The following is a 20788-nucleotide window of genomic DNA, read 5'->3' on the forward strand; positions in this document are numbered from 1 at the left end:
CCTCTCCTGCTTACGTATTGTTCTTGCGATGGGCATCTACTCTTGACATCAGTTACCATTTCCTGCACAGCCAGCAGGGAGTATTCTTGCCTGGTTTCCTGGTTTTCGAGTTTGTCCTCATGTTTATGTTGCACTCCTGGTCCAGAATAGTAATAATAGACCATTGACTACTGTATTCTCTCTTACTTACCCATCTCTTTGCTCTGTAATAACTATCTGAACTAAATTTAAATGATCTTACACAAATAACCTTGCCTCTTGCAGTTCTAGCAATTATCTACCTCTGGCAATATAGTTTGTGGCCTACACTTGAAAATGCTATGTTATAATGGTAGTATTATGATTCTAAAATTCAATACAAAGATAAAATTCCAATGCAGATATGATCAGAATGTGCAGCAAAAGTGTAGCAGGAGTGTCAAATATTGCACTCTATGGCCTATAAAAAGAAAATAACTCGAACACTATAAAGACAGCTATTAGTACTATTTTGGAAGCTCTCAGTGGCTTTTCACTAATGTCTGTGCCCTTTTTCTGTGCTGTTTTCTCCCTTTGGACACTATGATGTTTTACAATCTGTTCTGAGTGCATGATTACTATTTCTCTGTGTCTCCCTCCTCCCCTGCCTCACTCAATGTGTATACACAAATCCTGGGTTTATCTTGCACTAAATCATCAGGTTATTATCTTCTGAATTAATGGCATGTGGACCTGCAATCAGGCAGTCTAGAAGCCTGACAAGGGGTTGGGGGGCTGGGGAATCAGGGACCTTAATTCCCTCTCTAGTTTTATTATTAACCTGTTATGGGGCTGAGCTCAGATCATAGAATCATAGAATGGTTTGGGTTGGAAGGGACCTTTAAAGGTTGTCTCACCCACCCCCCCACAAAACAAGCAGGGGTAATAAATAAAGCCTCTGAGTTTCCTGTTTCCTGAAGGTTGGAACTTAAGGACTCGGGGCCCCCACAGAAAGAAGCCACACAAGCTCTGCTTAGGTTGTACAGCACTTTTCCCCCCCGAGTAAATCTGCTGTTGCTGCAGGTGAAGCATCAGGAGGCAATATAATAATAAAAACAATGCTCTTTTATAAAAAGTGTGGAATAGAATAAAAAATAGAGTAGAATAGAACAGAAGAGATCAGATTTCAATGACTACCCTGAAAAATAGTTTCTACTTTGGCACTTTATGCTGCAGAGTCTTTTTGTACATAGACTTCATTCTGCATCCATGGAGTGCAGCACATTCATACCCTCTCTTGATATGACCCTCTCTTGATATGAAGTTCTTGTTGTCAGGCCCAAATGTCCTGGGGTGCAAGAAACTGCTAGCTAGTCTGGGCAGGGTGGATCTGGAAGGTGAGATACTGGGGGTCTCCAGTTTTATCACAGTGAGAGGAGTAACCAAAGGCATCTACCTCTCTTCTTGCTTTTCAATGTCCTTCAGTGAAAGGCTCGTGGTCTTGCTGGACTCCTTGGTCTCACTGCTCAGCAACCTGTGGAGGAGGACACTATCAGCGCACGCGGACTTGCACCAATCCAGCTCCGTCTAGCGGAGAGGATATCTGCATCGGTCTGCACACTGAGGAAGCCCTTTGCAACACCCACCCATGTGAAGGTAGCCACTTCTCATCCCTGCTCCAGTTGGCTTGAGTGGTGGTGGGAGCAAGGCACATCTGCAAAATGTGTAAAAAATAAATCAGAAACACCACCAGTTAGAAGCTTTTCTGTCCATTCAGTAAATGTCTGTTGAACCAGGGAAGAAGGGGATGTCCCAGTGTTCAACTGCAGTGCATCACCTTTCTCTTTACCTGTTCACTAGGCCATGCTCTGGCATTGTGGTCCTGGACAGGCAAAATCTTGTTAATGGCTGATCCAGTTAAAGTAATTGAAAAAGCAGGAGCTCTGTGTTTCAATGTGGAAGCTTACAAGATAAAAACCAGGAGTCACAAAGCATCAATCTGTACAGCTGTTGAAGGGACAATCCGTCCTTTTTCTTGCACAGACAGGCAGATGAGCATGTGCTACAACGCACAGGACAGGGTTTACATCTGTGCTGGTTTTGAACACCTCTGTGTATTTCTGATCTAGTGCAGGCTGACTCCTTCCCTTAGGAACCTCAGCAAAACTAACTGCTGTAACTTGTGCTGGCTGCTTGAGCTATCCCTGGGAGACCATCTCAAAACTTGGAGGTCCTGGTGCAGCACTGCCCCATCCAGCTCCTTGCATGTCTTTAACCAGAGAGCAGATACAGGAGCTTTTAAGACAGCTCTGTTCTGCACAGTGCTCCACCAAGGGTTGGTTCAGTCCCTGCTAAGAAAACTACAACCTGACAAGTAGGGTGTGAAATTTGCACTGTTATTTGTATTAGGAAAATTAAATCCACTAAAGGACCCTGGGTTAGATGTTTGAGAGAGGCCCAGCCAGAATCCAGACATTCTTCAGTATGGGAGAATTTTGGTATCTACAAGGGATCCTTTTCCTTCTTGGTGAAGTTGTCTGTGTGTTTTCCTGATCTTGGATTTCAGGTGGCTGGTCAGAGTGGTCGGAGTGGAGCTTGTGTAATGAAGAAGGTATCCAGTACCGCAGTCGTTACTGTGAGATACACAACCCAGACCCTTCTCAGTGCATTGGAAACAGCACACAGTACCAAGATTGCCTGTATAATGAAATTCCCGGTATGTACAGTGTCATTGGGGAGGGAGAGGGTGGGCCGGGCCGATCAGGAGAGCAGCTTGTGCCCAGACTGTCAAGCCAGGCTGAGATTTTCTCTACTATAGATTGTATTTGGGTGCTTCTAGAAAAACAAGCAAACAAACAAACATTTGTGCCCCTTGTGGCAGGCACAGCCTAATGGCATTCCTTTAAGGTAGTTTAGAATTTCTTTAAAATACAATTACTCAGAACTGTAGTAAATAATTAGTATTGCTTCACCTGAAATGAAGCTTTTACCTTGGATAGTTCATCTCTGGCTGGGTTATAAAGATTATCTATGTTCTGAGTATGGATACAGGTAAGAGAAGACCCTTGAGTTCAGATATCAAAAGAAGCATCCCAAAAGAGCAAAGAAATAAGGTGAAGCAGATGAAGACAATTTGCATGTGAAGTGGGGAGATTAATCTAGGGCCTAACAGAGTGACACTGTTGATGGGCAGATGATCATCAACATCTTCCACCCTGTGTTTTGTGGAAACTGAATCTCTCAGGCAAATAATCTGATATAGGTCTAGACTGAATAACCCCTTTCCACGTTTTCCTTTCTGGATTACAGTGCTCTGACTTAAAACTCCGAGATCTCTAGGCAATGGTGTTCTTATTTTTCATGGTTTTCTCAGCTATCTTTTTGCCCCTAAACTGAAGAAGCTACAGAGCGATCAGGTAACAGTACTGGAACAGGTCTTCAGAGAGGTTTTGTTGCATGTGTTTCACACTCTGAGTTTATCATTCAATTTAGAGAGACTCTCGGCTTGCTGCAAGACATGTGAGCACCTTCTTGTGTCTGGAGCACAGGGGGGTTAATTACTTGAAGAAGTGATGGCAAAATGACAACTTTCTCCAATCATCTTCTCTTTGTTTAGTGATCCTGCCAGCCTCCAGCATTGATGAGAGCACGAACTGTGGAGGTAGGGTACCACTAACTATATATCTTATTTTTATCTTAACCTGGCTTCTTTTCTCCCTGTGCAGTATCAACCAAACCATTAATCTATACAGCTCATATCCCACTGATAGCCTTAATTCCACTGGAGTCTTGCTGTCTGAGTCAGACTGGAGGAATGTATCACATGTCCACTTGTCAGTTCCAAGATTTTTATTTATTTGGGGGTCTGGGTTAGCCATTGAGGGTCATTAATTACCCGGGAGCACCCTGCTTGTCTCTGTCTACTCACAGGGTAAATGGTTCAGGAGAAATGAAGGGATATTCTTCATCCCACCATTGTAAGCCTCCAGCTGTTTGAAGGCAGGTGTTTTTTGAATAACCTATAAAGATTTCACTAAACAGGGACTCTTAGATAGATTCTTTGCTGATATAGGATGAGATTAGTTTATACTTGTCCTCCAAGCACTTGCTTTCATTCAGGTCCTCACCTCTCACAGAAGTTGTGCCTCCTTCCTGCATGTAACTTGAAATGATCCAGTCATTAGTGTAACTTTTCCACTGCCTCAGGAGCCACTATGATAAAAATGCAGAGAAAGAAAATGGCACGTTCTTTTGACATTTTAAAATGCTAGTTTCACACTAACAACCATGTCAATTCCTGCTAGCATCACATCCCTACTTTCCTGAAATCTAGATGATTCACAGGCTGCCGAAATCTCTTCTCTCTGTGGAGATCATGGCAAAAAAAGGGTTGCCACCTGTGGCATGGAAATGTGGCCTCCCGGTTTGTGAGTGTGGAGCAATCAATGGAATTAAAATTTCAGCACCTGCAATGTGACACTTGGCTTTCTGTATCGCTCCTCCCTCAGAGGGTGCAACGTGTCTGCCGCAGTTCCTGGACTCCTTGCTACATGTTGTACTCTACTGTTACGCACTGAATCCACATTTCCTTCTTTTACTGCCACCATTGTATTTGCTGTTGCAATCTACATTTTACCATAGCTAATATTATTTATTTATTACCTAATGTCTGTAATATTTGGCAAAGGAGCCAATAAATAGAAATTCTGTTGATACATCTCAGAAAATCTATATTTTCAGAGAAATGAACCAGAAAGCTTTCCCTCTGGGCACACAAATTCTAGGGTTTAAAAAAAAAAAAAAAAAAAAAAAAAAAGAGAGAGAGAGAGAAAAAAATGTTTTTTCTTCCCTAAGATATGGCTAAAAGTAATCTGAAAAATCAGATGGGTCTTTCAAAGGTGGGAGTGAAATATAAGAGTGCTTTATGTTTTAGAAAGGATTTCCAACTGTGGCGAGTTGCAAATGTAGCAGTGAAATGAAACATTCACTGCAATGTAAGCAAAGCTGGGCAGGAGGAGAATGTGGCAGTGTGTCATGTAGCTTTACTGAGCACAGTTGCATATTCTGTGTTTTAGCTCTCATGAGTGATGTAAAGCAGAGGTTTTTAGAAAGGAAATGTCTTTTTGGAAAACTCTTGTAACATTTAGTAGGAAATTATTATCTTTCTGCTGGCTTGTTGGACCATCATCTAAAACACAATAGAAAGTGGTAATCTTGCAATAGAATTTTATAGTGTGGTTTAAAAAATAAATGTAGCTCATCAGTCTAATAAATTCTGTATGTTCCTTACTGTAATTATGATTGAAGTGCATTACTTTGCCGTAGAACTCTATTGGTTTTGTTCTTTTTAAACTCAGGGGGATATTTTTAAACTAAAGATTAGAGAAGAGCCATAGACTAATGGGCAGAATTCTCTATTTGAAAAGCATATCAGTTAAAATGTAAGATGGCACCAAAAAAATGCACACCGTGATCAGACTAAGAATGAACCTCATTTTAAGCGACTGTCTGAGTAGTCCCTTCCATTTCTGTGCACACGGTCAAGTCAACACAGCAGTCTGTCCAAATGAATTGGCTCTTTAAGTATTATGGGAATTTTGCTGCTGCAGTTGCCACCGAGCCGATGTGGCTGACCCCTGGCACAGCTGCCCTGGGGGCCAGCAGTCAGGGTCCCCCCTCCAGGCGCTAGGGCCCCTGTCATTCCTGTTTGAAAGACGACAGTGCAAAGGCAGAGGAAGGGCAATAGCATTTGGAGTCGTCATTGCTGATTCCTTTCCCGTAGATTCTCCCCTGCACATAGCAAAAGACAACAAGGCGATAAAGTTTTGCCACCCAAGATTGCCTCCGGTTGCTTCATTAACTTGGTGGCTGTAAAGGTCGCTACTGTTTGTTCTGTTGTCAGTGGAGATCTGTTGGTGGTTGGTTTTACCGTGGGGTTTGAGACTCTTTGAGGTGAGGGAGGAATGAGGAGTACTGTTTGATTTTTGTCTTACCCCCCACCAGCTGGAGCTGGGAGTTAGGTACCTCCCAGCACGTGGGATACTACAACCCCTCCCAGAGGTCAGCGCTGTGCTTGGAGGGTGCTGCTGCAATCCCATGTGGGGAGATCTCTGTAGGAGGTTTTTCTAGTACAAGAGCTCCTCTGTTTGAAATATTTGCACTGTAGCTACCCCGCTGGCACCTGCCTGCAGCTGGCTTCCTATCTTTGCAGTTTGTGGAGAAAACAAACAGGTGTTTTTCAAGCGGTTCCCCCCTTTCCTTTGTCCACTTTATCTTTTCCATTCCCCTGAGGACCCCTATTTCACTGTTACCGGTACAAATACACCTCGGTGGCAGTGCAGACGTGGCTGTGAATAAGCAAAAATGCTGAGCATACTTGGATTACACAGGAGAGGAATGTGTATGCCCCCCACCCTATGCACAGTCCCATAGGTGTCTTGGGCGGCTGACAAAAAGGGCTTTCCTTCCCCTTCAGAGAAACACTGAGCATTTTTATCCCCTTATTTCCATGACATGCGCTTGCTTTGGAATCCATTAATGTGCATTGTTTGTACGGCTCGTTTCTTTAGCTGTCAGCTTAACATAATGTTTAGTTTCAGTATCAATAGAGGGGAGAGAGAAGAGACAGGGAGGGAGCTTTGAGAAAACAATGCATGAACCTGTTAAACTGCACAAGGCAGAGCTGGAGTGGGGAGACTGATTTGCAGGGAGATTATGTCAGTTTATGTTAGAACGTAAGACTGGCTTCAACAGCGTATTAATGTTGAGCCCATGATGTTGTAGCTCTGATTTGCACCTGTGGTCTTGTCAGGGGAGGGAAAAGGCTGTTCTTTAAAAATAGCATCTCTTGTCATTTCTCTTGCAGGTTTTAGTCTCATCCATCTGATTGCCACTGGGGTCTCCTGTTTCTTTGGCTCTAGCCTCTTAACGTTTGTGATTTACGTGTACTGCCAGCGCTGTCAGAGGCAGTCCCAGGAGTCGACTGTTATCCACCCAACCACTCCCAACCATCTCCATTACAAGGGCAACACAACTCCCAAGAACGAGAAGTACACCCCTATGGAGTTCAAGGTAGGGTACTTGATAAGAAATACCACAAACAGCTTGATACTACCTGAACAAATTCTGTATTTATATCATGGTTGGAATTGTGTCGGTTTGCATTTCTGTGCCCAGCTGTCGGCATTACATGTGGGGTTGAAGGGGCATTTAGCTGTACTGTCACAAAGGGGTAAAAAGTCCCATTACCGCAATGGGATTTTGTTCTGTTTCACAGTTCTGATGAATGCCAGTCTGGCACGTATATACCAAGATACTCCAGCCCATTCTGACTATTGTATGTATACAAATAGACCTCTAAGAAATCAGTAAGAGCTCAATTCAGTGCATTGTTCGTGCATGGTATGAGGAAACGGAGGGGAGGAAGAATAAAAATGGCAACTTTATTAGAAAAATAGCTGGAAAAGTGTGTATTTGTAGGATGAGATTCTGGAAATGCTTTGGGAACTGCCAGACTGGAGAGAATGAGAAAGCAGGGAGGGTTCTGCCCCCTCTATCAGTACTGGACAGAACTTACTCCAGGCAGCCATGCAGAATTCAATGATAGCAGCAGAAATGGGAGCTGAAGCCTTCAGAGGAGATGGGCGTTGAAGTGGCATAGTCTGTTGGTATGTCTGCTTGCTAAAGAGAATGCCACCCATCACCTGAGCAGATAGGACTAAAGGTGCAGGGCACCATATGCTGAGACAGTTGTGCATCGTTGTGTTTGAGCATCAGTCCCCAGGTGAAGTGTGGGATCAGAGAAGTGAGCAGTGGGATGGGTGGAGGGGCTTCACATCACACAGGAGGAACAGCCTACCTAAGGTTACTTGAAGAGTGCGGAGCATTATTTGGGACATGAATGCAAAATGCAGGGAAACTGCAGCTGCTTGTTCCTTCGTATAGCTACGTGCTGTTGAGATTCTGATTGTCTGTTTCTGCTGATCGGTCCTGGCTTATAGCTGAGACCCAACAGATCAATGGTGGGACCATTGCCACAGTCTAAACTCCCTGGGTGTTGGAGACTGTTTCAATGTAGGGATTTTATAATGCTGGGCACAAGATAACTCCTGATACATGGCCATGATTTGCAATGTGAATCTGCATCAGAACTAAGAGCTTGCATTGAATAAATTGAAAAGAGTCAATGTTATTTTGGTGTTTAAAGTTTGAGCTAGAAAATAAGACCAGTTTGGAAGTAAGCATGTGCTGAATTCCTTCTGTTGGGCATTGCAGCCCCTCAGAGGATCCTGCTGCCTACAAATGCAGTCTCAAACCCACATTTCCTAGAAGCATAAGCTACAGTTGCATGTAGTTTAATAAGGGTGCAGCAACATAATGCTAGTCAGCATGGATTTGTGGAAAGTAAATCATGTCAAGCAAATTGGATTCCTTTTTAAAATTAAATAAATATTGATCTAGATAGGAGGGAAGTAGCAGACATATTGGGATTTTCAGAAGCTTTTAACAAAGTTTCACAGGATGTATTATTCTACACACTGTGCATATATGGGTTAGGTAATAAATTATTAAGACAGGTAAAGAACTGGGACCTGATCCTGGAAGCTTCAGACTGTGAGAGTAGTCATTTCAGTTATGTGAGTAGTTGTGGCAAAGTCAATAGGAAAACCCAGATGAGAAAGGCTTGCAGGAATAAAGAGATGAGCAAGAATATCCCCTTGTTTCTTACATAGCAAACAATGAAGAAAAGAGACCAATTTATTTTTGTGGTCAAAAGCAGGCAGTTACAGGGTTGGCTTTGTGTTAACGTTTTCTTTGTGATTTATATCGTGCTATCACATGTTATCAGATGAGGCTAAAATAGGCAGAACGGTTAAAATTTAGAAGGATGAAGTTGTTCGCAGAACGATCTTGATCAATTGGGTAAATGGGTTATGAAATGCAATATGTCTATGCCGAGTGGTGCAGTGGAGTAGAAGTAATAACAAAGCTAAGCAAAGTTTAAAATAGCAGCAATTAGTTAATGCAGTATCAGGAGGGAGCTGACCTCTTCGATAGACCCATCTCTGAATACTTTATCTGGTGTGTAGTAACAGTGAGCAGCTGTTAGAGTCTTCTTTCAAGGGACATAAAGAGCTTAGGCATTAGATCAAGTTTTGAAAAGTCTAGTTTATTTAAAGGAAGGCATTAGCTAACTGGGACTGTATGAGGCTGGGGGAAGAAGGGACTTGGACACAAGGAGATAGACCAGATGGGGCTTATTTATAGAATGTTAGGAAGTGAAAGAGTTCAAAGGCATAAATCCGCAGTCATTGGACAGACCAAAACTAAATGTTTGGGAGCAAGGGGCTACTGGCCGAGAAGAACTTGAAGTCATACACTTTCAGAGCGGTAAATGAGGCAAAGAGATTTACAGAAAGGGTAAATTCTGTTTATCAAGTGAAGACCCTTCCCTCTATTCCTGCTGAATATTTCGTTATCTTCATCTTTCATCTTCTCTATTGGCCCTCTTAAACCCTTGACTGAAAATGTCTCATTTAATACTACGCACTTGCTTCTCTTCAGTGTTCCCTTGAAGCATATAGCGTTAGTGCAATAAGAGGAAGGCTCTGTGTGCTCTGTGCTGTGTAATTACTTACAGAACTTGTTATTAGCCAGCTTTATATTTAGGAGTAACTGGCAGATTTTTCTAAGGGTCAAGAGGGAGTTGGGGAGTTTTTCATGCCTTCAAGGAGCGTGTGTGATTTTATTGTGATGCTACACAATTAACATTCAAATGATGGAGGAGCTAAAATTCACCTTCTGGAAAATGAGGGTTGGACTGAGCTTGGATATGGGCCCATCTGAATTTAAAATGTGTATGTATGAAAGAAAGTGAAAACATCTGAAATTCCAGATTCTAAAACCAAGTAAGTTTCTGTTCAGCAGATACCAAGAAAACTGCCCCCAACATTTTTTAGGTAATGAAAGCAAAAGAATCATTGTAGATTTGTGTGTGTGTGTGTGTGTGTTTGAAAGAGTTAATAAATCCATGATTAAGGAAAGGCATGGTGTGTAGACTACTCTTCAGTAACAGAAAATGATAATGCACAGTGACATGATGGTAGCAGAAGGCTGACCATATGCACTAGTCTATTATTTTCCATTCTTTGATAATAATAAGCCTTCTGCAATCATCTTTAGTTTGTTTTCATCTTGAAGTATCTCTGCTCTTCAACCAGCAGGTGAACACAGTAGAAAGTTTGGCAGTATTACATTCAAATGTACAGCACTGAATGCAAACTCATAAATCAAGGTGAATTTTATATAAAGGCAGATTTTAATGAAGGAAGTGCTGGCTGATTTGAGCCTTGTTGGACATTTCAGCACAGCAATGCAGTAATGCAGATCAGATGTAAATATCATACATAATGGTGACCTATTGATCACTTAGCTGATGCTAACTTGCCTAGGCAGTGTTTTGCAGAAGAGTGTTTTATTTTTGCTGGCTTCTTTTCCCTTCCTGTTTTGCTTTCTCAAGAATGCTGTGAGATTTATTATTAGCTATTTTAGCCATGATGTCTTAAAAGATTTCATGCATATGCATTTAGCAGCAGCACGTTGATTTTGATTTGTTATTCACAGATTGTAGGGAAGAGACCTTTTGGGTCACCTAATAAGCAGTTCATGTTTCATTAATTGGTTAAAGTTCATACAGTACTCTGACAATATTGAAGATTGTGCAGAACAAGAGCATAATGAAATAAAAATTATCTGCTCTTCACATTTTGGCATGATGGGTTACAGAACCACCTACAACCTTCCCAGTACTGCCATGTCATTCAGTTAATAACTGGCTATCAAAGCAGAGAGGAAATCCTCTTTTTTTAACATCTTGCTTCAGCTACTCAGGGACTTACTCATGTGAGTTACTTATTAGAGCCAGGCTGATGGAAAACCAGATGATCCTGCAGTGGAAGCAGGAGAATGTGTGGTCAAGGTTGAACCCTTGTGAATTAGGAGCTCTTGGAACAGCCACACATCGAGAAAGGGTTTGGACCGAACTTCTTCCTATTGCTAAATCCTCTGCCAATAAAAAGAGCCAACATTTTATTCTACATGGGATTTGGACAGACAAAGGCATCTGCACATTGGTCCAAATCCAAAATCCAATCGCCTTTGGATCAGGCCAGATGGGATTAGTGAGAAATGTAAGTTTTCAGGATGGTTATGATGATGATTCTGCAGATTTTCTTCTCGATTGTGCTGGACAGACCTCCGTCTGTCCTTCCTTCCTTAAACACAGCTTTAGTCATGAGTCATGCAGTCAAACTCTTTCAATGCTGATGCCTCAAATAAGGTGAGGAAGCACCTGAGGAGCATTGCATCTGCTCTGAGCATCACCACTGCTCTCAATGAAGCTCAGGGCCAAACACTGAACTTGTGCTCAATCAAAACAGTCATTTATGTCAATGAACAAATTTATTGTGGGGGAAGATGAGGTGAGAAATGAGAGAGATTGCAGGATACGGCAATGAAAGTGGGAAACTAAATATTAGATATATCATCTGATACTTGAATTTCCTAGGAGAACATCAGAGTAATGCACATTAAATTCAGTGAGACTGTTGAGTTCTGCACTTGCCCAAAATTATACAGCAAATATAAATGCAGCTACCAGAAAATGGGGGAATATTCTGTAGATCACTTGGGACTCTGTATAAATTAGAAACCACAATGAATATTTTTTAATAAAGTGGGAATGCTGCTGTTGAGAATCAAATAACAGTGCAGAGCAGACAACCCCTGTGAAGGACTCGGGACACTGTGATCCACACTTCATTACTAATCCCAAATAATTCATGGCAATAAAATACCAATGTGGAGGGTTATGAAACAGAAACCAATTCTGTCTTTGGAAGAAGAATCCTTCTGAATAAAACAGGCTAGGAGTTTCGTGTGGCTTTCAACACTGCAAAAAGAAATAAAGCTCAGCATATAGGAAAGTGGAACCCTGTATGGATTTGAAATGTTTCTGTCTTGGTGATGGTCATTTTCATTGACAATGAAAATCACACCTTTTTTATAGCGGGGAGAAAGCCAGCTGTTCAAGTTAAATTAGCTTTAACTACTGTCAGGTACCCTAGAGGAATCTTTGTCTAAGTCAGCCTTGGTCTCTGAGGATGTTTGTTTCTGTCTGCCATGGAAAACTTAAGGCTTCGGTGTCCTATTGCTTAATTTGATATGTTGCTACTTCAACTAAAATTGGCTAACCCATTTATTTGTAGTGGTCACAGCGCATACACCGATAGCACTGTGATATAAGTTTTTTTCTTTTCCTGGTGACCCCTTCACTGTGCATCATTCAAGCCCCAGGAAGGGGCAGTAAATTTCAGACATAATCCAGCAGCTGATGATACCCAACATCATCAATAAATTATCAACAGCCTCCCTTAAGTATTTGCTTTAACTGCATGGTGGTTTAGAGAGATACTTAGCTGATGTAATCAGCTGGGAAAAATTTATATATATTATATTTATTTATATATATATATATGTATATATAGAATCAGATTGAAACATAAATTTTGTTCCCATTGAATTTCATGTTTAACAAAGACTATTTGCCCTGAACTAAGTGGCATTTAAGAACATTAGGTGCTTGAATGGTAGAGTACATATATTTAGTACTTGCCATGAGTATAGTATTATTTGAAAAAGAATAGTAGGGGCAGGGGGTTGTATTGGGAAAGGAGCATTGTGCCCTTTCTTGTATGATCCTGCAGTTGCAAATATCACTTCAGGGGACTCTCAATTTACATAATGCCTGCTGGGAAGGGAAAGCAAGAGAGCTTACTGATGGGGAAAAAAGGATTAAGTGGTGTGTCTCAGTCAAAATCTGTTAGTGTCTTTTCTCCCCTCTATATCATTGGGTCAAGCCAAATTGAGCAATCAAGCATGCCTGGAGGTGTGGCTGTCCTAGAATAATTGTGCCAGTAGAGTGATGTGCATCTCATGGAGGTGTCCTCACCCCATGCCAGCAGTGGCTCAGTGGGTTGCTGTGTGCAAGTCACAGATATCTCCCTCTCATAGATACATTATTTAAGAGTAGGGGAAACTGCCAATTTGGATCTGAATGTTTACTTGCTCCTGCTTCCTCTGGGATGCTAAACAGCTGCTCTCAATGGTCTTCCAATGGGAATTGGTCCCCGCTCCATCTGGTTATCATACAAACCCTTCGTGACTTCACAGGGCTGTTGCTGCTAACTGTGAGGTGGGAATCCACATCGTTCCTCCTCCCCCTGCATTTTGAGAGAGTCCAGCTTTTGGGATGACTTATTTTCCTCTTTAAGCCATATTGAGAAGTGATGCTGGGGGTAGATGCTTGATATTTATCCTGTCATGTTTTTCTCTATTGACTCAGACTTCTCTCCTCCTCCTTGTACAACCAGGTGTATCTCCTCTACACCCAGGTCAGGGATATGGTCCATGCTCTGCCTTCTAACAAGCTAGGCTAGTCATCATGGATGCTCATGCTAGCATTTCTTTGGGATTGTGTTACGGCAGCTGTGATAACTTGTGGATGCAGGCAAGACAGGTTTGTAGGCAGACAAGTTTTGGTTTGTTTTTAATTAGATAAATTAGTATATCTGGGAAAAGCTGGCAGGTTTTTGAACACGTGAGCTATTATTTCAGACCTGAAGACAGACAGATGTGTCCAAGAAGTTATCTGATTTTTCCAGCTATATTGATCAATGTAATGATCAGTATTACCTTATTCTTGAAAATTTTGCCTTTCCTAATTTCTCTGAGGTTGACATGTATCTGTCTCCACCCACCCACCTATGCTGGAAGAAGGAGAATTCAATTAAGAACAACTTCAGGAATGGGAGTTACAAAATTGCGCGGCGCTGACTGCTGTGTATTTACATGACTTCCCTCTACTGGTCAGAAGAGGAATATTTCAAGTATACCTGCCTTCATTTGCTACAAGTTAATAGTTCTCCCTCGGTCCAGGTGCTTGCAAGTGGTTCTTCCCTCTTTGTCTCCTCAAAGCTCTGGCTGGCGGTGGTATGTGCATTAGCTGAACTGGGAAATCTTCAGTGCCGCCAAGATGGTCAGGAGAAATTAATTATGTGTTTGCAGAAGAGTTTAAAGGGAGACATGAAAGAGGCAGGAAGCTAAAGTAAAGGGAGCGGATAATATTAGACAAACAATAAATACCAGAAAACTTATAAGCTTTGTGGTACACTTGGAGGGGAGCTGCCTTGCATCTTCTGGAACAGCTCCACTAGTAAATAATGGATTTTTAAGTAGAATTATAAAGAAATGGAGCTGCATCCATACAAATTAAAGACAGCTGTGTCAGTATTCAGAACTAGGTGTCAATGTCCAGAACATGTTTGGCAGCTCTGAGAGAGGACAGCCAAAATACCTTAGATGTATTTTCCTGAACCATGACCGCCCTGTCCTAAAGAGCAGTTGAGAGCTCAGGGCTGCTCAGGATGTGCTGGCTGCTGCCACGGCATGGGCTGCAGCAACGCTACACCACCTTTCCCTGGTGCATCATTTATATATGCACAATAGGTTTGGCATAGGGTAAGCAGGAGTAGCTCTGCCTGCATTCCCCTATAGCTGGGGGAATCCTCATTAAATCAGCTCTAATATTGTCCTGACATTTGGCGCAAAGCATGTGAATAAAGGAAAGAACTGAAAATCCATGAATGAGGGAATCTAGATGGACTGTATCCCAGAGTCTGTGAGACGCAGCTAATGAACAACTCCAATTACCTTTATAAATATCATGGATCTTGGGCAAACCCCCAGTGCCATGAAATGCAAAGGTAATACAAAAGCGTTTGTAAGAAAGCAGCCCAATTTCCTCCTAGCTAATTGAGTCACTGTTAAGCTAACAAAGTCCAATGCACTAAAATCCCACAAGTAGCTCCAGTAAGTCTGTCTGGGAAACGCCAGTTGGATTTGGGCGTAAGACAAAATATCTGTAAGCAAACAAGCCCACAATCGATAGAGTATGCCTGGACCTTCCCCATTCAACAAAGCATATCAATGGGGTGTTAAATCCCACTTGGTCTTTAAAATTTGGCAAAGTCAAGGCCATACTAGAGTGAAACCAAGAGAAACAAATGGGATTGACTTGACTGTACTTTCAGTTACAGCGGTGGAAGCTCGTTGAAACAAATCTGTGTCAGTGTTAATGTGCAGGCAAATCCGAGTTAATATCTGAGAGGCAACATATCACATACGTGGATGAAATGAAAGGTGGCTGGGCTAAACTGACAGCTGAGCAGTAAGAAATCCAACATGATCACTTTTTGCGAGAGTTTTAGCATTAGAGAATGAAGAAAAAGCATGAGATGGCTGCATCAGGGCAGATTCTCAGCTGGTTAAAAAAAGCAACTTCACTGGTCCATACACCTAAAGCGAAGAGGATGGCATTGGTGTATTAAATAATACTGTGAATTATAAATAGAAATTGGCTTGGACAGGAATGCTGCTGTAGAGATTGAAACCTGGCTAATGGACTGTGAACATCGGGCAATTGTTAATGGGAACATATGGGACTATGGGGGGGAGTTGTTTGGGGCACCGCAAGCAGTAATGCAAGGTTTGGCTTTATTTAATATCTTCATTAATGAGCTTGGAGAGGGTGCAGCCAGCGTGTTAATTAAACTAGCAGAAGATATTAAATTGGGAGGTGTATCAAAAAAACCAGCCACTGGTATAGAAATAATGGAAAATGACCTGAGGAGGTTATAAATGTAGAGAGAAAATAACAAGGTGAGATGCAACATGGGGAGAAAACAAAGCAATCTTGAGGAAAATAATCAAAAAGCGGCTATTTAGAGGGTGGGGGATATTTGGAAAGCAATAGGACTATAAGAGACTGAATGGAGTTAGCAGATGGCAAATGAGGCCCAGTTTTTACTTTTATCTCTATTTTTACTACATTTATTCTTTTTTTTTTTTCTTTTTTTAATGCCACTGCAGTTACACCTTTGCAATTCTCAGTCTAAATGTAGCACTGTGGGCTGGCACCAGACTGCATGACTTGTGTTGGTAGTTCACCAGAACGAGCAGCTCTGAGACCTGTCTGAAAACTCAGGGCTGCTGGCTCCGACCCGCCTGCCCCGCACAGACCTACGGCCAGTCGCTCTGGTTAGTCATTAGTTACCACCGGCTGAAGCCCAGCAGAGCCCAGTCGCTCTAGATGGCCATCTGCACCCCATGTGAACTATTAAACTTAGTTTTAGAAGGCAGTGATTATACCTCTGGTGAGTTAGCCTGAGTACTAGAGCATGCACAAGGGCAGGTGCTGTAGCTCAAGTGATGAATCTCTGTAGTAACACTATTGTATACGTGAGGGACCCAGGAAGGGCATATGCCAAGGCATAGTAGTGCAGCAAGGAGACAGTTTGCACCTTCCCACGCAGCTGAGATCATGTCTGCTATATCCTGTGCACCAGCTATATTGGGAAGCAGCTTGGGGCAGCCCTGAATTCCTCTGTTTTTGTCTGGACACCACGTCATGGGTGTTGCCACCACCAAATTGCTGGCAAGCGAGGCATAAATAGCAAGCTTTAGGCTAGACACCTGCACTTGCCAGTGGGAAGACTTCCACCAATTCCTCGGCCTTCTCTTTACAGCTGAGGCAAATACTTAACCCCAGACTTAGCTCTAAGCAGGGTCTCGCTTCGGTTTGTCTTACTGTTTTGTCATCTTACTTCATTTTGTTTTTCATCTTACTCATGTGCTTAAAGTCAGAGATGTGCCAATGCATCTTTCTGACAATGGTCCTTTATGTTGCCAACTCTGAAGGGTTTTATAAGTTTAAAATGGCAGTAATATAACCTCAGTCCCTCCTAAGTATAAGGGTAAAATAGCAATTTTCAAATAGCTACAGAAAACTTTAGCTCTTCATTTTCTTATAATTTAATGTTAGTTCCATTGTCAACCTGAGCACATCTACAGATGCTGCCATCATTTGGGAGTTGTTTAATTTATTTACCAGGAACAGTGAACAAAGAATTTCCAGTCTAAAAATATGGTAAGCTTCCATCCAAAAAGAACATCCAATCATAAGTTTAGTGTCCCAGTGGGATTTTTTTGTATCTCTTATATATAAAATAGGTTCCTCATCTGTACATCTACACTTCACTGTAAATCCTGCAAAGAGCCGTATTGAATTCATCTGAAAAAACTCAATACATAAACCCTGGCCACTGCTACCTTTGCCTTGGGTGCAGGCAGAGCTCAAGAAATTTTACAAAAGCATCAAGTGAGGCAGGTTTTTTTAGTGTAAGACACTAAGCAAATGTTTAAGATCAAAAAGAAGAATCATTGAAGTCTTAAAAACCACTCTTAGCTTGCAGTAAATACATAGGTCTCATAAGGTCTTTCTGGCAACTTTTTGTCTTGCCAGGGTCATTTCTAACGTATAGCTTGAAAGGCACTGCAGTGTCGTGGCATCCAGTTGATCAGAAGAAAGGGAGCATGTGGGTGGGCCAGACGTCATTTATTTTCTTGGTGTCAATTATTGCCAAAAGAGGTTATTTTAGTTGTATGTTGGGGTTTTTTAGATGTAATTATTATGCTAATTATTTCCAAATTTACTGGTTAATTATAATACTAAGATCTTTGCCTTGGTACTTCCAGAGATGTACAAGCTGTGGGAAATGTTTCGTAGCATTCATATATTTCCACAACCCTAAGTCATTTAACAAGAAGGCATGGCTAGCTCCATAAAAGAGCTGCTCTGCATCAAAAAAAACATTTTTCTCAATTTGATTTCACTGCAAGACACAAACGACTTAAGAAGAGCACAAAAGAACTTAAATGTTGGATCTTGGCTTCATTACATCATTGCACAATTCCCTTATCCCTCCGTTTTCCTGGGGAATGAGGGGAAGTAATGGCTATCCCACTGTTGATACAGGAAGTCTGTTGGATGCCATCCCAAGGAAAATTGGAAAGGCTACCTCAGTTCTTGTAGGGCTAATTGTGTGGCTGAACTCAGTGGGAATGTTGTCCTTGATTTCTGCAGAGGCAGGGTGCAGGATGCACATGGGCATCATTTGGGTATTGCTAAGACGAATGGGTTGACTACAAAGTTGCCGTCTGCTACCTAGACCCTGATTTTTGACCTTTTCCTGTGTCCACAGTGGATGATCAGGGTTAGCAGTGGTTGGAGTTGTTACCTTTGGTTCCTTAGTGCCTGTGACCACTTTGTGATGAAGGAAAGAGGAAGTTTTTCTTTGTAGTAGATTGGGACATTTAACTTTACAAACAAACTTGCAAGTCAGAAACTTTCAACTATGCAGTCCTGGCACAGGCGACACGTCTCTGATGAGTCATGCCCCTTGGAAAGGTGCACGCTGCACTTACTCAGAGGTTCGAGTGGTGATAGCTTAACCATAAATGCTAGACAGTGGTTTGAGGCTGCCCAGGAAGGTCACCCAAATTTTTCTTTCTCCTTTCTACCTTTTTAAAGTGGAAAGTGGTGGGAGGTGAAAGAACTGCAATTATACCTGTTGACAGAGAAATAGTGGAGAAGCTGTGAGGTTGGTGGAAACTGTGCTTGCTCACTGACTTCACGGGGACTGTGGTGCTGTGTAGCTGGTGAAGATTACCCTACAAAACTCTTGGGAAACTTGCTGACTCTTCCCACACACCAGCCCCAAAATAGAAAATAAGATCTGGACCTCAAAGAGAATGCTGAGCTCCAGAAAGCTGAGTGCTTTCTGCCTGAGAAGATTAAGGAAATCTTGCCATTGCATGTCACCCTGCGGGAACTACTTTGTGTGCCTTATTTTAGTATCAGCTGTATGTGTATCAGGTGCTTTTAGAAGCATTCTTTTCACTATAGCTTCTGAAAAACTATATGGAATTCCTTTTAGTTGTGGGTGGGGAGACGTTCATCTTTTTAAATCAAGTTTTGAAATCTTTGTGAACTATTTATTGAAAAATTGAAACAATTGATTTGTTTATGTTTGTAAGAAGTGTTTATACAGCTTACACATGAGCTGTAGGATGGGAGTAGTACTGGAAGTCCCATACTGTTATGCATGAAGATGTTTTGATACGTTGGGAGAATGTAAGCAAGTAAGTCAGTGGATTGTGACTTAATGATCTGGAGCAGAGGCAGAATTTGGGGGAGTAGTGGTAAGGCATTGCTGGAGAAAAAAGTAACAAATGGAAAACCTGAATGATGACTTAGGCTAAAAACAACAGTGCAAAAAGCTGAACAAAATTATATATGTATGCATATGGCACAATACAGTCCTTTTTAACACATCCAACACTTGGCTTCACCTTGGGAGAAACAGCCTGTGAGTGCGTTTAAGTGTTTTGCCTCTGCTGTGAATACCAGGGGCAAAGCAGCACACAAGGGGACATCTCTAAACCTAGTTTATGTCTTTCTGTAAATATTGAAATACTGAGGATTCTGTTGTTCTTGGCGTAGACATGCAATCCACCAGCAACAAGACTGGACCTTTTGATTAGTTGACAGATCACATATAACGGAGAAAGCTGCTGCTGTTCTACCTTCTCTTAAAACCACATCCACCTTAGTCCATCTGAAAACATCCCTGCTTGACAAGAGTTCCTGAGTGAGAGAAATTTTTTTATATGTTAGTCATATGCCAACACAACATAATGAAGGGTCTTTTGAAGAAAGCAGTTGAAGTTGTGTCTGCTTTCGAGTGATCCACTTGGTTGGGTTAGTGCATGCTGGTGGCTTACCTTCTGCTAACAGGTTCTTGAATTGAGGTTGGTGGTGAACAGACCAGAAGAAACAAATTATATCAAGTATAGCATGGCTCGTACTGTGAGGGAGGAAGCAGGTAAAAGTATTCTATTGATGCATATTGAATTTCTAGTTATTAGTTGAATGGAGCGCTTTTCCTAAGCACGCCCCACAGGTTTTCATATTAGCTCAGAGTCTGGGCTCACTTTTGATGGGGAATATTATGCTTGCCCAACTACCAGAAGCTTCTTTCTTCTCGAGGCAGGATAGGACCAAAATGAGGGCCTGAAATATGTTTCCCTCAATGTTTAAAATGCATCATGTGTGTGACAGAGATTTTGCAAGTGGTGTTTCAGCAATAAGCATTGATCAGGCTTTTGGTTCTTTCTGATCCTGCTTACCGAGCAACCACTCCTAAGAGGCTGTAGCTGCTGGCAAGGGGAGGCATTAGTGTTTGATACGGGAGGGAGCAGACAGCGAGAAGGGGAAAATACAGGTTGAGTGTCAGGAAAAGTGTCATCAGTAAGGTCTGGTGGGTGCTTGGATGACTGACACATCTCCCTGCACAGTGCAGGATGGTAGCACAGAAGGGCTCAGGCAGCAAAGGCAAGTTTTTCTTCCTTCTCTGAAACCTCTAGTGAGGATAGCCTGAGCTCTAGTGCTCACTGCGCTGCTTTAGTCAGCTTAGCTACTGCAGCTAAGTCCCTGCAAAAGCACCAAGGATTGTCTCTTTAAGAGGATTTATTGGGCATTGTCATCAGCTGCCGCTTCTTGGCCACTGTGATACTGGGGACTCTGCTCAGAGGTAGCTAGGGTGAAGAGGCACTCATAGGAGCTGGGCTGTGAGCAAGGGTCTGGTCTGTGTTGTTTTCTGTGATTGACTGTAGTTGTGTGGTGGCAATGACTTTCCCGTTGGGACTTACAAATTTTGGTGGGAACACCTATGGGCGCGGGAGGCTCTTTGCATTCCCACAATAACTCCAGTGAGTTCAAGTTGTCAGGAGACTCTGACCTTGACAGCATAACCCATACGGCAGTGGGGGAACGTCTGCCAAGGAGAAAGTCATTGGCCATCTCTGTACTGTC

General features: G+C 42.2%; 1 protein-coding gene across 5 annotated transcripts in view; it reads left to right on the forward strand.

Annotated features, from left to right (window-relative positions):
* The window catches only part of SEMA5B (semaphorin 5B), a 281742-nt gene that overhangs the window by 251398 nt on the left and 9556 nt on the right, over positions 1 to 20788 (forward strand). For 4 of the 5 annotated variants that reach the window (XM_037397957.1, XM_037397955.1, XM_037397954.1 and 1 more), the window contains 4 exons: positions 1444 to 1614; positions 2525 to 2674; positions 3575 to 3619; positions 6824 to 7029. In XM_037397957.1, the coding sequence (XP_037253854.1) occupies positions 1444 to 1614; positions 2525 to 2674; positions 3575 to 3619; positions 6824 to 7029 (572 nt within the window). Of the gene's footprint in view, positions 1 to 52; positions 1615 to 2524; positions 2675 to 3574; positions 3620 to 6823; positions 7030 to 20788 lie in introns of those variants that run through there. The other variant, XM_037397958.1, reaches the window with a different exon arrangement.

This window comes from Falco rusticolus, chromosome 8 (genome assembly GCF_015220075.1).
Source record: "Falco rusticolus isolate bFalRus1 chromosome 8, bFalRus1.pri, whole genome shotgun sequence".
Classification (NCBI taxonomy): Eukaryota; Metazoa; Chordata; class Aves; order Falconiformes; family Falconidae; genus Falco; species Falco rusticolus.